Here is a 20,734-nt window from a genome sequence, read left to right as displayed (position 1 = left end):
GGGATAGAGGGGGGTGGGAAGGTGGGGAGGGATAGCATGGGGAGAAATGCCAGATATAGGTGAAGGGGAGGAAGGCAGCAAATCACACTGCCACATATGTACCTATGCAACAACCCTGCATGTTTTTCACATGTACCCCCAAACCTAAAATGCAATAAAAAAAAAAAAGAAGAAAAAAAAAAAAGAAAATGTGGCACATATATACTATGGAATACTAGGCAGCCATAAAATAGGATGAGTTCATGTCCTTTGCAGGGACATGGATGAAGCTGGAAACCATCATTCTCAGCAAACTGACACAAGAACAGAAAACCAAACACCACATGTTCTCACTCATAAGTGGGAGTTAAACAATGAGAATACATGGACACAGGGAGGGAAACATCACACACTGGGGCCTGTCTGGGGTTGGGGGACTAGGGGAGGAATAACATTAGAAAAAATACCTAATGTAGATGATGGGTTGATGGGTGCAGTAAACCACCATGGTACACGTATACCTATGTAACAAACTTGCACATTCTGCACATGTACCCCAGTACTTAAAGTATAATTTTTTAAAAAAGCAAAGTAAAATGGCAAACCACAGAGAGACAGAGAGTAGTCATAATGCTTATAATCAACACAGAACTTGTATACAGATAATATTAGGAACTCTTACTAATAATATACAAAAAACACAATTAAAAATGGGCAAGATACTTGAGAAAGTCCTTCAGAAAGAAAATATCTAAATGAAAAGTAAACATATGAAAGAGGTTCAACCTCATTAGTCATCAGAGAAATGTAAATTAAAACCACAGTGAGATACTACTGTACACCCACTAAAATGGCTAGAATTAGAAAGACTGATCATCATAAGAGTTGACAGGAATGTGGAATAACGGAACTCTCATACACTGTAGATAGTACTGTGTATTAATGGAACTACTTTGGAAAACAATTTGGCATTATCTACACAAGTTAAATATTTGTCCATGTGTGCACCAAGAGACATGCACAGGAATATTTATAGTAGTGTCATTCACTCCAATCTGGAATCAATCAAAGTTTTATTAGTGCTCAAATGTGGATAAATACATCATGGTGTAATTCAATCAACAGAATACAATAAAACCGTAAAAATGAACAAACTACAGCTACATTCAATAGTGTGGGCAAATATCATAATTATAATGTTAAGTGAGAGAAGCCAGGAACAAAGAAGATAAATTGTTTAAGTCTATGAAGTTCAAAAAAACATGCTAAACTAACCTATGATATTTGAGCGTATGCTTCCATGGCAAAACCATGAGAGAAATATGGAAGTGAATGCCATAAAAGTCTGGGCAGTTGTTACCATTGTGTGGAGAGTGAGGAGACTGGTATTGAGAAGAAACATGAAAAGGCTTCTGGATGCTGACAACATTCCATATTTGACCTGGGTGGTGGTTACATGGGGGTTCATTTTGCGATAACTCAGCGGGGCTTCACTTTTCTGTATGTTTGTCATGTTTTACAATGAAAAAGTTAAAAGCAAATAGGAAATGATATTCCTGTGCTTAAAAAAAGGCAGAAGGACTTGGAATGACTTCTAACACCTTCCCGTGGCCTGAATTGCTCTATGACTTTACCCATTATCTTTTGCCATTCCTTCTTGCATAGGCCATGCTCAAGCCACACTGCCCTTCCTAGAATTCCTCCACATTCTGATCCCTCATCAAATCTTTTGGCTCTGCCTTCAAATTATATCCCAAATATGCTTGTTTCTTACCACTTTTACTGCTATCACTCTTGTTCAAAGCTAAAAATAATTTACTGAGAGTGGAGAACAAGATTACTGAGGGAGAAGGGGCCAAGGTGTTGAGAGGATCATCTTCGTAATACTGAAATCACCAAGAATTAGGACAGGAGTGAGTATATGGGGAGAGTGAGAGTAAGCCAAGAGTAGTGAAACCCAGGAAACAGAAGATGAGTAGAACAAAGAAAGCTAATAGGTGGCATAGTCTGAATGACATGACATTTACATCTGGGGGCTTTTGGGAAGCAGGGAGGGACTCTGGTCTGGAAGCAGCAATAAGCAACAACCAATAAATGCTTTCCCTACTCCAAGCCCAGTGGAACAATTATCCAATTAAAGCATGAAATTTTAAAAAATGAGTATAAATAAAATCCTACAAATTATAATCAAGTATATATAGATACATGGTAGATAGAAAGATAGATAGATAGATAGATAGATAGTTACCTTTCCTTTGTAATTTTCTGCAAGCATATTGCAAAGTGTTGTTTTCCCTGAATATTGAGGTCCAAGTATGAATACTTTACATGGTGGTGCTGGCATAGGTGGAAGCAGATAGGGACGTGGGTTCAATAAAAATGGTTTTAATGCTTCTTCTGATGAAAGACAGTAGATCTTACCTAGAAAACTTAAAATATGCCGTATAAGTAAACAACTGAAAAGACGTATGAGCAAGTTTTAAAATTAGGTTCTAAAAACCTTACTTACCTCACAGAATAATCTGATAATCCTGAATAAATGTTACCATCTTTTAAATTCACAGGACATGTAGGTCCCCATTTGCTTCTCTGCCATCTATACCTTGGTGCAATAGGTTTATAAGATGCAAGAGTACGAAACAGCTCACCCTGTGAATTGCAAATACTAGATTAAAAATATGGGCCTAAGTTTTGCTGGAATAAGCAGTATTAAATATTTCATTTACTATTTTATAGTGCTTTACAATTTAAGAAATAATTTAAAAAGCAAATTTTGGCTTTTTTCTTAATTGCAACATTCTGCACTTGTCCTTGATTTAATGACTAGTTTTCATTTATGTTAAAAAACTAAATTTTACTGAGTAATTTCTATCATGTGGTAAAATAAGCATAAGGTAGATTGTACATTTTCTATCATCTTCCTTAGAAAACAGATTCTGAAAAATTCTTATTAAAAAATTTTGAAAATGTACCAGATTATTTGTCAATTTACCCTGGCTTTTACATATACCTACGATGTTATATACACATTGTTTTTGCATTTACTTAGCTATAAGTGGTTCTTTCATTTTTAAAATTTAAAGTCTCCTTCATCAGCAATTCCTTCTGTTGGTGACCTCCAGATAAGTTAAAAAATACTCTTCTACAGACTGCAAAATTCTGTAGAAAACTGCTAAATCTCAGTTGGGAACGTGCTTATTTTATTTTATGTTTATGCTTGTTTTACCATATGATAGAAAGATTTTTTGAAAGGTTCATCTGTCCTTGTGCTTCCTTAGCAGGGGATGAGAAAACTGGTGAGAGATGGCATGGTGAGGTTTATGGTTTTAACATCCCCTCCAAAACTCATGTTGAAATTTAACTCTCATTGTGATGGTATTTAGAGGTAGGACTGTTAACAGGTGATTGGGTCATGAGTGCTCTGCCCTCATAAATAGATTAATGTGGTTATCTCAGGAGTGGGTGAGTTATTTTGAGAGTGGGGTCGTTATAAAGGCAAATTTGACCTCCTCTAGCCCTGGCTCTGGCTCTTGCACTCTTTTGTCCTTCCATGGTCCACCATGGGAAACAGCACAAAGGCCCTCACCAGATGCTGGTGCCATGCACGTGGACTCAGAAATAACAGGCTCCAGAACTGTGAACCAAACAAACTTATTTTCTTTATAAATTACCTAGTCTGTGGTATTTTACTATAGCAAAAGAAAATGAAGTAAGACAGTGGGCAATGGCCAGGGGAAAAATGCTCTCTCCAGCCCTCAGATGGGGGTCACACATATATATGCTGGCTTCATAGTTGACTATGGAAGGCAGATGAGATTGTGAGCTATGATCTTTCCTGGACCACTGCAGCATCAGAGAACAAAGAAGCATGTGTACTGCAGAGATGCTGCATGAATGTTCCAAAGTGAGAGCTGGAAGTGATAGTAAATGTTAAGGAAACTGTCAATGCTTAGGGGACTTGCATAAGACTGAGAACCTCATCCATGGAGCACATTAAGCTACAGCTCTTCTCCACAGCGTTCCTGGACAATGAGCTAGGGACTGAAACCATGCCCAGTTAGGTCAGGAGGCAGTCACTCTTTCCTTATCATCCATATTTCGCACCTATACATGAAAACAATATTTGAATAGACCGTTAAGTATTCTCTAAACAGTTAAGTATTTGAATAGCAGACCATGTTCCTCTCTCAACTTCATGCCCGTGGTGCCACACGTTCAGCAGGTGCTGAGGGGAGAGGAGAAGAGGAGCTTTTGAATGAATTTGATATTAAAGGCTTAAAAATGATCGGGACTGGCTTCTGCTTAAACAAAGCAGACTGAAAACATGCATATATGTTTGCTGCTTTCCTAAGAACCTCACTAAAATGACAGTAGAAGAATTTTTTTAAAAAGAATAAACTCACGAGGACACAGGGAATGGGAGAAGAGACTAGAGATGTTGATCAGGCTGACAGCTCACCAGCTGCAGTTACATTTTGTAAGTTAGAAAGCAGATGGATGAGTGGTAACTGACTTATGTCTGAGAAAGGTGAAAGCTAAATATCTGTGTAGCAAAGATAGGTATGGGAGGGGCAGGAACAACATGGAGCCAGTGGATTCACTTTGCAAAACACTGGAAAGACATAGGACCTTGTGATACCAGGTACCTTTGAAGGGAATTGAATGGAGAGCAGAAAACTGTATGACTGGTTGGAAATCTTTGAAAGAAGGTGCTAGTGCCAGAGCCACTCCCACTCTACTTGGCCCCCTCCCACTACTTCTTTCTCAATCAGAAGACAGGAAGCATACTTTTTGGAGTGACTTAACCAGGGGAGCTTGTGAGGAACCCCAGACACAGCCAAGGTAGCAAGGCAGGGGCAGAAGAAAGTTGGCCACTATAGCCACTACCCTCAAACTCTACTCTGACCCATCCTCTTACTGAAGAACTTCTGGACCTTTCCATGATCCAGGAACTTAGGGTTAATGACTCCCAAATGTCTCCAGCACTTCTGCCAGCTCTGTTGTGATTGGGTGAATGCCTTTGCGTAGCACAAACCAATTTGCCAGGGCCAGAACCAAATGAACATTACAGGGCCCTTGTTCTACAGTTATTAAGAATTTCAAGACTGCAGCAGGAGAGCATTAAACTAAGCACATAGTCGTCCTGTGTCATGAAGCCAGCCCCACCCCTGCAATGCAATTGTTAGATTTTTTAAATATCACCATTGGTTCTAGGCACTTTAAAAACATCATCTCACGTAATCTTTACAATAACACAATGACATACGAATTTTTATCCCATATATATATATAATTGAATAAAGGGCAGCAAGGTTAAGCAGAGTACAGGTCTGATAGGCTATATAGCTGGATTCAAATCCAGGTCTGTGTGACTCAAAAGCTAAAACTTCTACTGTGCTGGGTGTCAGTCTGACCCTGTCCTTCCTCCTACTGCACAAACCCATGCCCATGTCCCCATCCACCTGCACAGCCCCTCCTCTCCAGCAACTCATCAGATGCTACAGTTCTCTCACTCTTCACCAGGGAGCTGGAGTCTACAGTAAGGTCTCTGTGCCTCTCCTACCCCTTTAAATTAGTGGTTCTCTTCCCTGGCTGAATAGTAGAATCTCCTAGGGAAGATTTTTGGGTTTGTTTTTTAGTTTTTTAATTGTGGTAAAATACACATCGCATAAAATTTGCTTTTGTAACCACCTTTAAGCATACAATTCAGTGGTATTAAGTATATTCACTGTGTTGTACAACCACCACCTCTATTCATTTCCAGAACTTTTCCATCATTCCAAACAGAATTCTGTACTCATGAAATAACTCTCTATTCTTCCTTCCCCCTAGCTCCCGGTAACCTCTATCCTACATTCTGTCTCTATGAACTTGTCTATTCCGTGTATCTTGTATAAGTGAAATCATATGTTTGCCCTTTCGTATCTGCTTGTTTCACTTAGTATGTTTTCATGGCTCAGATTTTATTATATATAAGAATTTTACTCCTCTTTAAGGTTGAATAATATTCCATCATACACACACACACACACACACACACACACACACACCCCCCCCACATTTTGCTTATCCATTCATCTTGATGGACATTGGGTTATTTCCACCTTCTGGCTATTGTGAATAAAGCTGCTATGAATATTGGTGTACAAGTATCTGTTTGAGTTCCTGGTCTCAATCCTTTGGGGGAAATGTCTAGAAGTATAATTGCTGGATAGATGATAACTCTATGTTTAACTTTTTGAGCAACCACAAAACTATTTTAAAGAGCAGCTGCACCATTTTACATCCCTACAAACAATGCGAGAGGGTTCTCTCATTTCTCCTCATCAACACTTGTTATTTCTCATTTTTTGAATAATAGCACCCTAATGGACATGAGATGGCATCTCATTGTAGTTTTGATTTGCATTTCCCTAATGGCTAGTGATATCGAGCATCTTTTCATGTACTTATTGGCCATTTATGTATCTTATCTGGAGAAATGTCTATTCAAATCCTATGCCCATTTTTGAACTGGATTGTTTTATTGCTGTAGAGTCGTAGTTGTTCTTTATGTATTCTGCATATTAATCCCTTATCAGATATATAATTTTCAAATATTTTTCTCCTTTCTGTGGGTTGTTTTTTCACTCTATTGATTGATGGAGTTTTCCTTTTTTTTTTTGGTAGAGATAGGGTTTCACCATGTTGACCAGACTGGTGTCAGACTCCTGGCCTCTATTGATAGTATAGATGCACAAAAGTTTTTTGTATTTTTTCTTTTGTAGTCTGTGCCTTTGATGTCATACTCTGTTTTGTTTTGTTTCACTTAATGACAGAGCCCTATCCTAGAAATTCTGTTTTAATTGGCCTGGGAATTGTTATGTTTAAAAAGCTTTCTAGATGACCCCATTTTGCTGTCAGGGCTGGGAATCACTGCTTTAAATATTTCCATTATATTGATTCTCTAAAAATCACCTGCCTTTAGCTGAAGGTTATTCATCTAAAGTCATTTAAAGACACAGGAACTTGTAGATCAATCAACTTTAATTGACCAGGCTCCTTTGGCATCCCAAGAGTTAAAGTAGGCGTTGTCAGACTTTAATGGGTATAGGAATTCGTTCTAGACTTTGTAAAAATACATGTTCAGGTTCCATCTCCAGTTCAATCAGTCTGGGATTCGGGCCTGAGGGATTTGTATTTGTAGTAAGCTTCCAACGTGATTCTTTTGGAGGTGGGCTGGACTGCCAGGTAGAAATGCTGCTTAAGGGATATGAATAATGACTCCAGCGTACACAGCCACATCTTCTTCCCTTTCATGAAAAAGGAGGCAGGCTCACCTGGTCATACAGCTTGTGAACTACAACCTTACACCTATGCCCCATGCATGCAATGCTTTCTAAGGACAAACGTTCTGGCTCAGAAATTTCCTGCAGGTTTTATAGATACTTTTTATTTTTCCTTCAATGATGATTTAGAACAGGAGGCCTCAGTACATAGTTTATTTTTTCCCAGCCTCTGTTCTGACCAAGCCCACCTTTCTTCCTCTTCAGCACCACTTCATGTTGCAGAGGTCCCAACGTATTCCAGTTATGTGGACCCACTGAGATCTTGTTATGATAAAGGATAACAGAATGACCTCTTTCTTTAAAGATTTTAAAATTTAAATTATATCTATTTATGATCCTGGTATATGTTTTTATTTTATTTTATTTTTATTTTTGAGATAGGGTCTTGCTCTATCACGCAGGCTAGGGTGCAGTGGCACAATCATGGCTCACTGCAGCCTCAACCTCTAGGCTCAGTTGATTCCCCCACCTCAGCCTCTCAAGTACTTGGGACTATAGGCATGTGCCACCATGCCTGGTTATTTTTTTTATTTTTTGTAGGGCCAGAGTCATGTATGTTCCAGGCTGGTCTCAAACTCCTGGGCTCAAGCGATCTTTCCACCTCAGCCTCCCAAAGTGCTGGGATTACAGATGTGAGCCAGTGTGCCCAGTCCTGGTATGCATTTTTAAAAAATAATTTCTACTCATATAGGTGAAACTCAGCTTCTCAGAATAGATCAAATCCTCCAATTAAAACTCCTTGTGGCACTTTTGGCAGTTGGCAGTTATAATTTGATATCTATCACATATATAGCACATCAGTGCCAGGAACACATTAGTTACTAAGAAAAAAATTGGTTGAATGATTAAATAAATGAATTGTGCTTATGGAGTTAAGAATTTTAATGTCTTCAGATTCTTTGGTGCTGCAAATTTTTAAACTGAACTTGGATTTCTTTCTTATTATTCTTGTGTTTGTTTTGATTTTCTTTGTTTCAAAACTTGTGTTGTGTCTAATGTCTAAAAGGATATTGTGCTAATATTATAGCTTCTTCCCAGAAATCAGATCCATTTTTATCAAAGAATACAAATTAGGGCCACAATATACATATATGTGTGTAAATATAAATTAATAAATAAAATAAATTAATATAATAAGTTAATTAAATTATTATCTATAATAATTTTTTTTGAGATAGAGTGTGGCTTTGTTGCCCAGGCTGGACTGCAGTGACGTGATCATGGCTCACTGCAGCCTCAACCTCCTGGGCTTAAGCAATCCTCCCGTCTCAGCTCCTGAGTAGCTGAGACTGCAGGTGCATGCCACCACACCTGGCTAAGTTTTTCTCTTCTTTTTGTAGAGACAGGTTCTCACCAGGTTGTCCAGGCTGGTCTTGAACTCCTGGGGTTAAGCTATCCTCCCATGGGGTTACATGTGTGAGCCACTGCACCCTGCCCACAATATATATTGAAAAGCAGACTTTCAAACAGTTCCATATAACTTACATTTTCCAATGTGTCACTAACTTCTTCCTCTGCACCCTGAAGTTTGGTTGTAACAGCTGCTCTTTTTAGGTTCAGATATTTAAGTCGATCCATAACAATCTAGATTTAAAGAACACACATTTAACTACATTGGCATTTGAATATCTCCAACATTCTGAAACAGCGATGGGCTTATGAGCCAAGCCCATGATGCCTCTGAGCCTCTGGGATGAATCCTTGCTTGCTGCTTCTGGCTTCCGGCTGTTTGCTGACAATCCTTGGTATGTGTTGGCTTGTATATGCATCACTTCAATCTCTGCCTCTGTGGTCACAGAGCCATCTCCTCCTTATGTGTCTGAGTCTCTTCTCCTAATCCATAGGCAAAGACCTTATTTTTCCAAATAAGGTCACATTCACAGGTGCTGGAGTTAGGGCTTCAACAGATCTTTTTGAGGGACACATTTCAACTCATAACAGTCTGCCCTCTGGTCCCCAGATATTCATGTCCTTAGAGGTTTGGTCTCTGAGACCTCTTCAGGCAAAGGGATGATTGCCATGTGAGAACAGAGGCAAATATTGGAGTTATGCTACCATAAGCCAAGGAATGCTGGGAGCTACCAGAAGCTGGAAGAAACTAAAGTAGAGCCTCCACAATAGGATTTGGAAGGAGCATGGCACTGTCAACACCTTGATTTTGGACTTTTAGCCTCCAGAACTGTGAGAGAATAAATTTATGTCATTTTAAGCCACCAGTTTGTGGCACTTTGTTATGGCAACCCCAGGAAATTAATGCAGATACTATGTGGAAGAATCTGGAAAAATAAAAAAGGCCAGCACATGAGATGGGAGATGGTGAGATAGCCAAAATCCTGATGGTGTGTGGTAGCCTGTGATAGATTGTGTTATTTGTTCACAATGCAACTTTCACTGATTAATTCCCTAGTTCATTTTGGGTGGAGTACACTTCCTTATTCCACTAATGTTGAGCTTCTCCATGTAGCCTGCTCTGCCCATAGAATGTGAGTAGAAGTGCAGAGTACTAGTTCCAATGGGGGCCTTCACAGGCTTGGCAGTTCTAGCCAGGGCCCCTGGAGCCCTCTACCTTGAGGAAAGTGTGTCCCAGGTAGTAAAAAGTGGTAGAATTCTGGCTATATTTTCAAGGAGAAGCCTGCTGTATATGCTGGTGAATGGGATGTGGGATGTGAGAAAAAAAGTCAAGGAGAGCAGCTGGCTGGGTGTTTTTGGCATTTACTGAAAGAGGAGAATGGTGGGAGGGGCACATTGGGGGCAGGATGGTGGTGGTGAAGTTCTATCTTGCACACTTAAATCCAAAATGACTAGTAGACATCCAATTAAAAAAACAGAAGTGGCAGCCATTAAGTATATAAGTGTGGAATTTAGGAAAAAGATCTGAGATAGTAACATGAATTTGAGAGTTGTCAGTGGTTAGAAGATATCTAAAGCCACTGACGGAATGAAGTCTCTTAACGAGTGAGGATAAACAGAGAAGAGCTCACACCTTGTGAACTCTGGGGTCCTGAAACACTGCAGGTTAGAGAATTAGAGTGCCCAGTGAGGTGTAATGGAACTACTACGGTGTGATGTCCGAGAAGCCAAGGGAAGAAAGGTGCAGAAATGTGTCAAATGTTGCTTCTATTATAGATTGAATTAGATGACGACTGAAAAATGAGCAGTGGCTTTGATCATGAGATCACAGGTGATCTTGGCAAGAGCATGTCCCAAGTGAGGAGCTTCTCCGTGATCTGGCTCTACCACTAGCACTGTTACCATGTTGCCACCAATCAGATAAAGCCAGAAATCTGGGCATTATCTTTGACTTTTCTCTCTCCCTTAATTTCCGTATTAAGTAACTCACCAAGCCCTGTCAAGCAGATTTCTTAAATGTCTCTCAGATCTGTCCTTTTCTGTCCATTCCTGTGGTCACTACCCTAGGATAGGCTACCATCTCATACCTGATTGATGGCAAAAGCCGAAACTAGTTTTCCTACCACCAATTTGATTCTCCTTTTGTTTTTTCTTTGCATGGAACTGAGTGATCTTTCTTAAACAGAAATAGGATCATTTGCACTTTCTGGCTTAAAATCTTTCACTGGCTGCCTATTCCCTCATGTTGAGGTCTAAACTCCTTAATATGGTTTACAAGGTCTTTCTTGGTGCAACCCCTGCTTATTTCTAGTCTTGGCTCTATTCCACCCCTCCTACTCCATCCTCCTATGTTCTAGTCCAACGTTCTATTCCTGTAACTCACTATGCTCTTTCTGGCCTCTGGGGCCTTGACATAGCCCCTCCTATCAGCATAGAACACTGTCCCACTTCCCACTGTTTCCCTTGTCTTCAAGGTCTAGTTCTTACTGGTCCTTTAAGTTTCTATTTAAAGATAATTTGAGACTGGTGGTCCTCCTTACCTGATTAGGTTTTGTCATTATGCCATGAACTCCTATAATACCATGCATGTATATCCCTGACTATAACACAAACTGCTCTCTAGAGATTTATTTTCCCCAACATATTGGATACTGCATGAGGGAAGAGACGTGTGGACTTATCTGCCTCCTTTGTATCTGTATCTCTAGAGCCCATCATAATGCCGGACACTTATTAGATGTTTAATAAATAGTTACTATATTTTTGTAAAACATCTTTGAGTTCCAATTTCTCTACATCCTCACCAACACTTTTTATTACCGTGTGTGTGTGTGTGTGTGTTTTACTTTAGTCATCCTAGAAGGTAAAAGGGGTACATCATTATGGTTTTGACCTGCCTTTACCTAATGACAAATGATGTCCAGCATCTTCTCATGTGCTTTTGGTTACCATTGCTTTTACTTTTCTTTTGACACCTTTGGACATACAGAGATTTTAAATTTGAATGTAGTTTTGATTTTAAAATGAACAGATGAATAAACAGAACATCAGAATTTTAAGTGCCAAGACAAATTGTTCAAAGATAAATGGTGTTCAAATATAAATATACTCCTGTTTATTAGAAGAAGTACAATGCTGTCAATAGCTTTTAAATTTTCCATGCTGTGAAGTACTCCTGCTGAACACTGCACTCACCATAAAGAGCTCCTCTGGTGGTTTATTTCCACTTAGCTCAATGAGATACTGGGGATTGTGTTCAGCCATTACTTCCTGCAGGTAATAGAAAAGAAACTTTATAATACAGGATCACTGGAAAAACAGAATACAAGATCAGAATCTTAATATACTATGCAGAAATATTTAAAGTAAATTGTTTGCCTTATACATGTTATAATATATGTTATTTTCAGTGCTCAAGAGATCTTTTGCAAAAGCTCAAACTAATCTTCTCATCATTAATTTTATTTTCCTGTTAAAAATATCTTTTTTCTCTACAATGATGCCTTAATATTTTTTCTCACAGATGTTTTGGAGCATCTATCTGCATATGTTCATAGCTTTGCTATTTGGTTTCCAAACCATGGAAGCATCTGATTAAAATTTAATTCACAGATTTTCTTAATATAGATGCTAGTATTATTTAAACAATACAACATATTTTTATTATTTTAATACACATTTTTTCTTATGGATTTTTTTTAAACCCAGAAAAGTAGAGAGAAAAAGGTCTCTAATCCAGCCCCCAAAGGTAAGTACTATTACTATTTTCCTCCCATCTTTCATGCCATGAAAAATTGTTTTGCATGCTCAAGATCATAATGAAGCTTACTTTTTCACTTAACATTGTAACTATGCTTCTCCTATACTTATATAAGATCACCATCAATGTAACATTTTAATGACTTTACAAGATTATGTACTGTGGATATAGCACAATTTATTTAATATTTCTCTGCTGTTTGATATTTAGGTATGTTACAATACTTTATTAGTTATTTTCAAGTATTTCTTTTTGTGGACATTTTAAAAATTACTTTCTTCTTTAATAATTACAAAAATAACTTGTACTAACTGCAACTTGTGAAGGAATGCAAAAAAGTACATAGAAACAGTCAATGCGACTTCTTCCTACTCCTCCATGCTGCCTGCACAACAGGTAGGTCTCTTTACACAACCATTCACTTCATTGATATGTACACATATAAATGTTCAGTAACACAGAATATGCATCCTTTGGTATATCTTGATATATTGGATATATGGGCCAGATTTGTAAAAGAAGGTTTTAATATTAATACATGTAGGTACAGCCAGTTGGTTTTCTAAAAGGTTGTAGCAATTCAAAACCCTAATCAGCAGGTTGGGCGCGGTGGGTAACGCCTGTAATCCCAGCATTTTGGGAGGCCAAGGCGGGTGGATCACCTGAGGTCGGGAGTTTGAGAGCAGCCTGACTAACATGGAGAAGCCCCCGTCTCTACTAAAAATACAAAAAAAAAAGTTAGCTGGGCATGTGCATGCCTGTAATCCCAGCTATTTGGGAGGCTGAAGCAGGAGAATTGTCAGAAGGTGGAGGTTGCAGTGAGCCAAGATCGCACCATTGCACTCCAGCCTAGGCAACAAGAGCAAAAAACTCTGTCTCAAAAACAATAACAAAACAAAACAAAAAACCCTAACCAGCAATGTATGAGAATGCTCATTTCTTCCTGCCAGCATTGGCTATGTTAACTTTTTAATTTCTGCCAAACTGAGTTAAAAAATGGGATCAGTTTATTTTACTTTTTATTCCTGTGGTGAGGTTCAGCATTCAGATATGTGTCTCTGTAAACTGCGCAATCATAACCTCTATACATTCTTCTATTGGATTGTTTCATTTATGTGACATTGATGGAAAGTTTTTAATCTTATCTGGTGTTGGGAGAAGCAGCAATGGAGGAAGGATTTACAATGTGTCTACATAAACTGGTTATAAGTAATGTACAACATATACTGGTTATAAGTAATGTGTAAAAGAAATCAGGAACAATAAACTGTAGAAGGCCGCAGGAGGCCTCTGGGGAGGAAGGCCTCTCTGTTGCTAGTATAGTCCCAGGAACAAAATGACCTAAGCTCTGATATTCTAAACATAGTGCCCAAGGACATAAAACTCTCTTGAAGCAATGGAATGTAACCAGACACATAGGCTCCTTGCTAAACCTGCTTCCACCAGCTGCATTGTCTATTGATAAGCATACGCTTTTAGCTCTTGGGAAACTCATATAAACCACCAGCCACTGCTATCAATTTTATGTTTGGCCACAGCCTGCCTTCCACCAATTCACCCTACCACCTGCACTATAGATAAAAGTGACTGTATTCAATACATATTGTGGAAACCAGAGCTCGGGGCCCCTGCTTCCTCCAGTTTATGCACTGGCCCCCTGGTCCCACTTATGCATTCTTAACCTTTTTCTCATTCCTTTATTGCCACCAAACTCAGGGTACCCATGGGTGGTGTGTGGGGCTGGCACTCTACAATCTGACATGTGGATTGCAAATATTTTATCTTTCTATGATTTATCTTTTGAATGTATTTATGGTGTCTTCAGCAAAATAAATTATTTTCATAATCAAATATATATGTTCATTACTTCTAGATTTCCTTTCTTGTTTAAATTAGATTTTTTTTTTTTTTTTGGTAGAGATAAGGTTTCACCATGGTTTTTGCGATGTTGCCCAGGCTGGTCTTGAACTCTTGGGCTCAAGCAATCTGCCCACTTTGGCCTCCCAAAGTGTTAGGATTATAGGCATGAGTCACCACACCTGACCTAAATTAGATTTTATCTCAAGATTATATTAATATTTTTCTAAATTTTCTTCTACTATTTGTTTTTATTTTTAATATTAAAATCCAATATCTACTATATTTTATTTTTGTATGTCAACAATGTTGAACTCTGAGCCCTGTGACACTAGAAAGTAGGGATGGCTGAGAAATAAGACCCATTTTCATCCTTCCTCAAGGACTCAGATAGTCTGTCTCCATCTTTGCTCATGACTCCATAAGACTCAAGGGTGGCTCCCTTGTTTACCTGCTTCCATAAAACCCAGCTCCTTTCCATTTCTTTTAGAAGGTCCTTATTAATGAACATTCTCCTTATTGCAAGTTTGAACAAAATCATCTTTTTAATTATTCAGTGTATTTTGTTTTTCACAATATTGTATAAGGTTAGAGTCTATGTGTTTTCCTCTAGGCTGACAACAGATTTACCAGCGTTGTTCACTTAACCATAAATAATCATGTTTTGAACAAGGTTTCACATCACATTGTGTTATATATATATATATTTCTTTTTTTTCTTTTGAGATGGAGTCTTGCTCTGTCACCCAGGCTGGAGGGCAGTGGCATGATCTTGGCTTACTGCAACCTTCATCTCCTGGGTTCGGTGATTCTCCTGCCTTAGTCTCCCAAGTAGCTGGGATTACAGGTGTGCACCACCATACCCAGCTAATCTTTTTGTATTTTAGTAGCAAGGGAGTTTCACTATGTTGCTCAGGCTGGTCTTGAATTCCTGAGCTCAGGCAATCTGCCCCGCTTGGCCTCCCAAAGTGCTAGGATTACAGGTGTGAGCCACTGTGTCTGGCCTGTTCTATATTTTTTTATTGTTTCCTTAAGCTAGATTCAATCTTAAGAGTGAACTACTAAGTTAGAGAGCATCAACACTCTGAAGGAAATGGATACCTGCACCAGGAGTTGAGTTGGGATTCAAAGACAGTCCAAAATAGGGACCTGGTGTTGGCTTAGCCCCAAAGCAGTGTGCAGGATGTAAACCAGAAAGCGATGCAGTTCAGTTTGCCCCTAATTGCTTTTCTTGTATCTCTTGGAGATACAGTGAACTTAAGTGGTCTTGGTTTAAAAATGAAGTAACATCTAAGGCAGGTCAGAAAAGACTAGAACTGTAGGGTCTTACCCTTTACTGCTCTCCTCCCTCAACATATAAGGCAATTGCTTGGCTATTCAGCAAGTATCACCTAGGCCTAAAGTCTAGGTTCTTGGCTTTGAAATTCTGCTTTGTTGCACCAGGGCAATGAATTCTTATCTGTATTTTGCTGCAGGGTCTAGATGTTTTCTGCTTCTGGATGTTTTTGTGGACAACCTGTCAAAGAATGGCTGTACAAATTCCTATTTGGGGTATAAGAGTGCTTTACCACATCCTTGCTAACATTAGGAATTCTTTTATATATATATATCTATCTCTATCTCTTTTATATATATATAATTTAGGTTATATATATATATAATTTAGGTTATATATATATATATATATATATATATAGTACTTTAGGTTCTGGGGTACATGTGCAGATCATGCAGGACTGTTGCATAAGTACATACATGGCAATGTGGTTTGCTGCCTCCATCCCTCCGTCACCTATATCTGGCATTTCTCTCCATGTTATCCCTCCCCACCCCCCACTGTCCTTACCCTAGCACCCCCCAACAGACCCCAGTATGTGATGCTCCCCTCCCTGTGTCTATGTGTTCTCATTGTTTAACACCTGCCTATGAGTGAGAACATGTGGTGTTTGATTTTCTGTTCTTGTGTCAGTTTACTGAGAATGATGGTTTCCAGCTTCATCCATGTCCCTACAAAGGACACGAACTCATCGTTTTTTACAGCTGCATAGTATTCCATGGTGTATATGTGCCACATTTTCCTTGTCTAGTCTATCATCGATGGGCATTTGGGTTGGTTCCAAGTCTTTGCTATTGTAAACAGTGCCTCGATGAACATATGTGTGCATGTGTCTTTATAATTCAGTGATTTAAATCCTTTGGATATATACCCAGTAATGGGATTGCTGGGTCAAATGGAATTTCTATTTCTAGGTCCTTGAGGAATCACCACACTGTCTTCCACAATGGTTGAACTAATTTACACTCCCACCAACAGTGTGAAAGTGTTTCTATTTCTCCACATCCTCTTCAGCATCTGTTGTCTCCAGATTTTTTAATGATCACCACTCTAACTGGCGTGAGATGGTATCTCAATGTGGTTTGATTTGCATTTCTCTAATGACCAGTGATGATGAGTATTTTTTCATATGTTTGTTGGCCTCATGTATGTCTTCTTTTGTAAAGTATCTGTTCATATCCTTTGCCCACTTTTGAATAGATTTGTTTTATTCTTGTAAAACTGCTTTAATTCTTTGTAGATTCTGGACATTAGCCCTTTGTCAGATGGGTAGATTGCAAAAATTTTTTCCCATTCTGTTGGTTGCCAGTTCACTCTAATGATTGTTTCTTTTGCTGTACAGAAGCTCTGGAGTTTAATTTGACCCCATTTGTCTATTTTGGCTTTTGTTGCCAATGCTTTTGGTGTTTTAGTCATGAAGTCCTTGCATATGTCTATGTCCTGAATGGTTTTGCCTAGGTTTTCTTCTAGGGTTTTTTTGGTATTAGGTCTTATGTTTAAGTCTTTAATCCATCTGGAGTTAATTTTAGTGTAAGCTGCCGGGAAGGGGTCCAGTTCCTGTTTTCTGCACATGGATAGCCAGTCTTACTACCTGTTCATATTTTAAATTTTGATCATGAAAATGATATTTCATTACTTAGATTAGCATTTCTTTATTATCTGCGAGGCTGAACATTTTTTTCTATAGGCTTGTTACTCTTCTTCATTTTTGTTAATTGCTCATATTTGTTGTCCATTTATCTCAAGACAGAGTGAACTTAACAGGTTTTTAAAAAATCATTTCTATGACATTTTAATATGCCAAAGCTTTAAATTTTTCATCACAGTTAATGGGAATATTTTTCCAGTTTATTGTCTTTGAGTGTGGTTTTATCTATTTAATTTCCAGAAGTTGTACATTTAATGAAATTGAAGCTATTGATAGTCATGTACTTCATGCTTCAGAAGCTACGTTTATAAGCCAGTGACAGGATAGGTGGGGAGGAATAGAAGTCATTCATATGAAAGCAATTAACTGTGGTTCTCATTTTGGGGGATGGATAATGAGAGTGAAAATGATCCACTCATTTATCTTTAAAATAATATAAATATTGTGAGACAGCATGAAACACATTCTTTAGTTTCTCTATCATATGGAAACAGGCAATTGAAGGACTGATTTATTTGTCTTCATAGTTCTATTGCTTAGCATAGTGTCTGGCTAAATGTGCAAGTTCAATAAATGTTTGTTGACTTAATCTCCAACACAAATGTTTATATTTGGTAGAGTCTTACCTGGACTTTTACCATATAAAATATTCTTTTCACATACTTCTAATCTCAGTCATCATACTTTTAAAATACTGATTATTTTAATTAAAACCTTCCTATTACATTATATAATGGTCTTAACATGTTTACATATAATGGGATAACCATAGACCAATCAGCAGAACAATTCTTTAGATAGCAATCTAACTGAATGGGCAATTCCTTTTAAACAAAAGTTACACCTTAAGTGCACATTTGTTTTGATAAAGCTATAAATTACAGATTGAAAATGCTTTTACAACATAGTCTTTTTTTAATTTTATTTTATTTTTTATTGCATTTTAGGTTTTGGGGTACATGTGAAAAATATGCAAGGTTGTTGCATAGGTGCATACGTGGCAGTATGATTTGCTGCCTCCCTCCCCTTCACCTATATCTGGCATTTCTCCCCATGCTATCCCTCCCCAACTCCCCATCCCCCCGCTGTCCCCCCCAACAGACCCCTGTGTATAGTGCTCCCCTCCCTGTGTCCATGTGTTCTCCTTGTTCAACACCCACCTATGAGTGAGAACATGTGGTGTTTGATTTTGTGTTCTTGTGTCAGTTTGCTGAGAATGATGTTTTCCAGGTTCATCCATGTCCCTACGAAGGATGTGAACTCCTCGTTTTTAATGGCTGCATGATATTCCATGGTGTATATGTGCCACATTTTTCCTGTCCAGTCTATCATCGATGGGCATTTGGGCTGGTTCCAGGTCTTTGCTATTGTAAACTGTGCTGCAATGAACATTCGTGTGCATGTGTCCTTATAGTAGAACGATTTATAATCCTTTGGATATATGCCCAGTAATGGGATTGCCGGGTCAAATGGAATTTCTATTTCTAGGTCCTTGAGGAATTGCCACACTGTTTTCCACAGTGGTTGAACTAATTTACACTCCCACCAACAGTGTAAAAGTGTTCCTATTTCTCCACATCCTCTCCAGCATCTATTTTCTCCAGATTTTTTAATGATTGCCATTCTAACTGGCGTGAGATGGTATCTCAATGTAGTTTTGATTTGCATTTCTCTAATGACCAGTGATGATGAGCATTTTTTCATATGTTTGTTGGCCTCATGTATGCCTTCTTTTGTAAAGTATCTGTTCATATCCTTCGCCCATTTTTGAATGGGCTTGTTTGTTTTTTTCTTGTAAATCTTTTTTAACTCATTGTAAATTCTGGATATCAGCCCTTTGCCAGACGGGTAGGCTGCAAAAATTTTTTCCCATTCTGTTGGTTGCCGATTCACTCTATTGACTGTTTCTTTTGCCGTGCAGAAGCTGTGGAGTTTGATTAGGTCCCATTTGTCTATTTTGGCTTTTGTTGCCAATGCTTTTGGTGTTTTGGTCATAAAGTCCTTGCCTACGCCTATGTCATGAATGGTTTTGCCTAGGTTTCCTTCTAGTGTTTTTATGGTGTTATGGCTTATGTTTAAGTCTTTAATCCATCTGGAGTCAATTTTAGTGTAAGGTGTCAGGAAGGGGTCGAGTTTCTGCTTTCTGCATATGGCTAGCCAGTTTTCCCAACACCACTTATTGAACAGGGAATCCTTTCCCCATTGCTTGTTTTTTTCAGGTTTGTCAAAGATCAGGTGGTTGTAGATATGTTGTGTCGCCTCCGACGCCTCTGTTCTGTTCCATTGGTCTATATCTCTGTTTTGGTACCAGTACCATGCTGTTTTCATTACTGTAGCCTCATAGTAGAGTTTGATGTCCGGTAGTGTGATGCCTCCCGCTTTGTTCTTTTTGCTTAGAATTGACTTGGCTATGCGGGCTTTCTTTTGCTTCCATATGAAGTTTAAGGTGGTTTTTTCCAGTTCTGTGAGGAAGGTCATTGGTAGCTTGATGGGGATAGCGTTGAATCTGTAAATTACTTTGGGCAGTATGGCCATTTTCACGATATTGATTCTTCCTAACCATGAACATGGAATGTTTCTCCATCTGTTTGTATCCTCTCTTATTTCATTGAGCAGTGATTTGTAGTTCTCCTTGAAGAGGTCCTTTACGTTCCTTGTTAGTTGTATTCCTAGGTATTTTATTCTCTTTGTAGCAATTGTGAATGGCAGTTCATTCTTGATTTGGCTCTCTTTAAGTCTGTTATTGGTGTATAGGAATGCTTGTGATTTTTGCACATTGATTTTGTATCCTGAGACTTTGCTGAAGTTGCTTATCAGTTTCAGGAGATTTTGGGCTGAGACAATGGGGTCTTCTAGATATACAGTCATGTCGTCTGCAAATAGAGACAATTTGACTTCCTCCTTTCCTAATCGAATACCCTTTATTTCTTTTTCTTGCCTGATTGCTCTGGCTAGAACTTCCAGTACTATATTGAATAGGAGTGGCGAGAGAGGGCATCCTTGTCTAGTGCCAGATTTCAAAGGGAATGCTTCCAGTTTTTGCCCATTCAGTATGATATTGGCTGTCGGTTTGTCATAAATAGCTTTTATTATTTTGAGATACGTTCTGTCGATACCTAGTTTATTGAGAGTTTTTAGCATAAAGGGCTGTTGAATTTTGTCGAAGGCCTTCTCTGCATCAATTGAGATAATCATGTGGTTTTTGTTTTTGGTTCTGTTTATGTGGTGAATTACATTTATAGACTTGCGTATATTGAACCAGCCTTGCATCCCCAGGATGAATCCTACTTGATCATGGTGGATAAGCTTTTTGATGTGCTGTTGTAATCGGCTTGCCAGTATTTTATTGAAGATTTTTGCATCTATGTTCATCATGGATATTGGCCTGTAGTTTTCTTTTCTTGTTGAGTCTCTGCCGGGTTTTGGTATTAGGATGATGGTGGTCTCATAAAATGATTTGGGAAGGATTCCCTCTT

The 20,734-nt window shown here is 38.5% G+C and overlaps 1 protein-coding gene across 2 annotated transcripts in view; it reads right to left on the bottom strand.

Moving 5' to 3' along the window:
• Positions 1 to 20,734, bottom strand: part of AK9 (adenylate kinase 9) — a 218,214-nt gene that overhangs the window by 152,288 nt on the left and 45,192 nt on the right. The window contains exons 9-12 of one of the 2 annotated variants that reach the window (XM_012438434.2): positions 11,853 to 11,927; positions 8,793 to 8,891; positions 2,489 to 2,628; positions 2,228 to 2,408 (exon numbers count right to left, since the gene is read on the bottom strand). In XM_012438434.2, the coding sequence (XP_012293857.2) occupies positions 2,228 to 2,408; positions 2,489 to 2,628; positions 8,793 to 8,891; positions 11,853 to 11,927 (495 nt within the window). Of the gene's footprint in view, positions 1 to 1,023; positions 2,409 to 2,488; positions 2,629 to 8,792; positions 8,892 to 11,852; positions 11,928 to 20,734 lie in introns of those variants that run through there. The other variant, XM_021670493.2, reaches the window with a different exon arrangement.

The sequence above is a fragment of the Aotus nancymaae genome, unplaced genomic scaffold (assembly GCF_030222135.1).
Source record: "Aotus nancymaae isolate 86718 unplaced genomic scaffold, 86718_ANA_hifiasm-v0.15.2.pri h1tg000040l, whole genome shotgun sequence".
Taxonomy (NCBI): Eukaryota; Metazoa; Chordata; class Mammalia; order Primates; family Aotidae; genus Aotus; species Aotus nancymaae.
Note: the sequence above shows the minus strand (reverse complement) of the source record. Positions and strands in the feature narration are given on the sequence as shown.